This window comes from Nanorana parkeri, unplaced genomic scaffold (genome assembly GCF_000935625.1).
Source record: "Nanorana parkeri isolate BGI_ZX_2015 unplaced genomic scaffold, ASM93562v1 scaffold2688, whole genome shotgun sequence".
NCBI classification, from domain to species: domain Eukaryota; kingdom Metazoa; phylum Chordata; class Amphibia; order Anura; family Dicroglossidae; genus Nanorana; species Nanorana parkeri.
The window spans coordinates 109,902-114,153 of NW_017308956.1; the positions used below are offsets into that span (position 1 = coordinate 109,902).

General features: G+C 39.5%; 1 protein-coding gene across 1 annotated transcript in view; it reads left to right on the forward strand.

Annotated features, from left to right (window-relative positions):
- LOC108802164 (glycogen [starch] synthase, muscle-like) overlaps positions 1 to 3,862 on the forward strand; it is a gene marked incomplete at its 3' end in the record, with an annotated part of 42,143 nt that extends 38,281 nt beyond the window's left edge. Inside the window, exons 6-8 of the mRNA XM_018574032.1 lie at positions 2,247 to 2,364; positions 3,551 to 3,671; positions 3,756 to 3,862. Of these exons, the coding sequence (XP_018429534.1) occupies positions 2,247 to 2,364; positions 3,551 to 3,671; positions 3,756 to 3,862 (346 nt within the window). The remainder of the gene's footprint in view (positions 1 to 2,246; positions 2,365 to 3,550; positions 3,672 to 3,755) is intronic.
- Positions 3,863 to 4,252: the final 390 nt, after the last annotated feature.

Sequence of the window (4,252 nt, forward strand, 5' to 3'; positions counted from 1 at the left end):
GTGTGTGTGTGTGTGTGTGTGTGTGTGTGTGTGTGTGTGTGTGTGTGTGTGTGTGTGTGTGTCTCTCCTCCCTGCACCGCTTGCTCAGCCTCCTGTGACAGCTGTCAGAAAGGAGAGCCATTGAGGACATGGTACATAACCTACTGTTCATTCATAATTGTGGTTCTAATATGCACACTATGGTCTCCTGTTAGAAATAAACAGGAACACTCAGAGGATTCCTGTTCATTGATAACAGGGGCTGCAGAAAAACAGATTGAGGACTTTGTAATCAATCTCTTTTTCTATTTTTAAAGGTAAATATCAGGGGTCTGTTCAGTCCCCTAAAATTTCCCCAAAGCCCCTAAAAGTAAAGTAAAAATAAAAATATTTTTCCAAAAATTAATGAATAAATAAAATTTTTTAGTTTTTATAAAAAAGAAATAATTATTTTAAAAAATAAACATTTTCGGTTTCGGCTGACAATTTTGTTTCGGTTTTCAAATTTCCATTTCACTGCACCTCTAATGTTTAGCATAATTTAACCCTATCTGCACTGTGCTGGCAGATTTCATTATTAGTTGTAAACTAGTTTTGAATACTGTATGTGCTAACCAAGGGTTAAAAATCTGAAGACATATGATTGAGGAAAAACATTGCTTTGTCTCCACTTTGTTTGGGGGCAGAGTCACTTTGAAATTGTTCAGAGTAGCTTACAGTCTGCCCAAAGGCCTTCTCCAAAGAAACAGCTAGTTAAGAACTATTTTACATTTAAATATTTTTAGGTATGCATGTTGAATGGGAACACATATTGGTTTACTGTAAAAATGGAAACACTTTAAATATATAATGACCTGGGACAAGTATGCTGATGCATGTGGAATGGGAGCACACAAGGGTTTACTGCAAAAATGGAAACACTTTTAATATAATAATGACCTGGAACAGGTATGCTGATAAGGAGATTAGACTTCACTTTCTGCGTACTTGTCTAAAGGTGCCCATACACTTTACAACCCTCGCAAGACCTTTGTCTTGCAAGGGTTGTAAAGTAATTAAAAAAAGTACGATCTGCCCATCTTGGACAGACAGATCATACTTGCGATCATCGCAAGCCTGCCCCCCTGAGGGGCGGGCTTCTGATGACTGCAATGCTGAGCGGGCAGTGTGCACGTGCGCACACCGGCCCGTTCGGCAGTCATCTCTCGATCATGTTACAAACCAGCCAAAAATCGTACGATTCTCGGCTGGTTTTCCAACATGCTCGAAATACAAAAGTCGTGCGACCGTACATTAGAAATGGTCGCACGCCTTCCATACACTGCACGAGAATCGTGCAGTGTATGGGCACCTTTTAGTCTTTATCTTGAACAGTAATGAAGCTGGTGGCTCAGCATGACACCCAGGGAACTAGCATTTTCTGTATCAAGGAAGCAATGGAACTCTGGTAACTCATTTGATCAATCATAACTGGGAAATTATGGAAACAGTGGTGGCAGATCGTTGTAGTGAAAAGCTGATGGGAAAACTCCACAACTGCCAATAAAGTAGTGTGTTAAGGTGCCCATACACCTTACGATTATCGGACGAAACTTTTCGTCCGATGATCGAATAGTCGTACGATTTTCGTACGGCAGCCCCATCCTGCCCCGATGATCGCAAGAATCATTTAGCCGTAATTAACCAAAAGCACCTGGACGAAATGCGGTAATTGATTTGCCGTATTTTCGTTAGCGCAAGCGCAGTGTACATCGTACGACTTTTGACGGACGGAAACGCCAGCAACCTTACGACAATCGTACGATCTAGCAAAGTTTTCAAACATGCTTGACCGTCAAGTCGTACGATTGTACAGTATTGTCGGTCGGACACTGCAATGCACACATACGATTATCGGACGAAAAGTCGATCGCATACGATTATCGTCCGATAATCGTAAGGTGTATGGGCACCTTTAGTCTATAGCCAGCGCAGTCCTTCACTGATTGATGTCAGTTGTGTCCTGAAGTGGCTGTCTGAATTCTGCTTCTAAGTATGACTTATTTTTTTTGTATTTATTTATTTTTATATTCAATATTCACCTATGTTGATTTTTAAAGCTGCATTTTAATGGTAGGAGAAATTAATTTGCCATCATAGCAAGTGAATTCTTGGAGCTTAAATACTGCACGTAAAATATGATCAATAACATATAAACTAGGATTGTCCTGGAAACATGATGGCTCTAACCTATTATTTTTTATTTTTTTTTATCTCCCTGAATACAGATGTAGTAACTCCAAATGGTCTGAACATAAAAAAGTTTTCTGCTATGCATGAGTTTCAGAATCTGCATGCCCAGAGTAAGAATCGTATACAGGAGTTTATCCGGGGACATTTTTACGGGTAAGACATTTTATGCTGTCTGTTCTCTTACTTTGGAGTTAATGCCAATCTGTGGGTCTCAGCTTTGCTGTGCGAAGTGGCGATTCACTTCTCATTAAAGGTCCTTTCACACTAGCTTGCTTTGCGGTAACATGGTGCACTTTTAAAATGCAATGGAATGGCCTTAACACACGTTAACACAGCACCAGTGCAGAATTCGCATCTGCTTTATTTGTCAAATGCAAATTGTGTATTATGCTGCACTGTACTCTGTAGATGCTTTGGGCTGTCATTCAGAATTAATAATACTGCAATGCTGCTTGTTGCATTACTCTGCATTGCAATAACATGTCTATTTTACTGTGTTATCACAATGCGATGGTACAAATGAACCCTGATCGGAAATACCTGTGTGGTTTAGACTCTAATGGAAATGCCTGGTTTTTTTTTATTCGCTCCATGGCTGGGTTCACACATTAAAATAATCTAAACCACACTCCATTGACATGTGAAAGAGTGAGTGTAGTCATGTGTAGCTCATCTCTGAATTCATGCTGACACTGTCCTTCCTTCTGGAGGGTGGCTACTTTTGTTCCCCATGGCCCATGTGTGTGTTGTAAAGTAGCCACTGCTCCAAGCTCACTCCTGTGATGGACTACAATCTCACATTTAGTTTACTAATTTGCTAATAATAAGAGTGAGCTTGGAGCAGAGGCTAATATACGTGTGTGTGTGTGTGTGTATGTGTATGTGTATGTGTATATATATATGTATGTATGTATGTATGTATGTATGTATATATGTATATGTATGTATAATGTGTGTGTGTGTGTGTGTGTAAAATATATACGGCATGATAATATCTATTAATAATCTTATTCATATGCATAGATTTAGATTTTTATGACCTTGACAGGGTTGTCTGTGAATGTTCTCATTTATCCAAAGGAAGGACAGAGTCGGCACAAATTTAGAGATGATTTGAGGATCTACGGCTGAGTGATACACAAACTGCATTTTTGTTAATTCTTAAAGTACTTAAATGCATTTTTAAGATTTTACTCCTGAGCTTAGTGTCACTTAAGTCTTTTCTTGACATAGAAACAGAAAAATCACTTGTTTGGTTCTATGTGGCAGGGCTACAGTCAATTTTCTGCATTAGCATATTGTATAAATGTTTATGACGGTTTTCGTTTTTTTATGACAGACACCTAGATTTTAATTTGGACAAGACCCTGTTTTTCTTCATTGCTGGACGCTACGAGTTCTCTAACAAAGGAGCTGATGTTTTTCTGGAGGCCTTGTCAAGACTCAACTATCTTCTAAGGGTAATGAGAAAACTGGTGGTGGAGAGCAATTTTTGGAAATTGAATCAAGTGTACTAACAAGTGTTTTTTGCTTCTCCACTTTAGGTGAATCAGAGCGACATAACCATAGTGGCATTTTTCATCATGCCTGCAAGGACTAATAATTTCAACGTGGAAACCCTGAAAGGTCAAGCCGTACGGAAACAGTTGTGGTGGGTGCATTGAAATCAAAAAGGAGACTGAAGTACTTTGTCAACTTGTGAACAGATCACAGTGGACCTCCAGCAGATATGCAACTCCCAGCATGCTCTTTTAGCCACAACTGCATTAGAAGAAGCATACCATCTTGGTGATCTTCTGGACCTAAAAAATTAGACCAAAGAAGAATTATTCAATTTTTCAAAATTGTATTTCATCCGCTAGCAGACCTAGTGCATATAGCACTTGCTCCCGTTCGGATCTGTCCTGTAATTGTTGAGCAGCATGGTGGGACTGTTTAACCACATCTGTTTTGACTGTAGTTCTAGCAAGGACAGGACATTGTAAATGACTGCGCTATACTTTGGCAGCAGGGGCTGCTCTGGAGATCAATGCTGCCATTC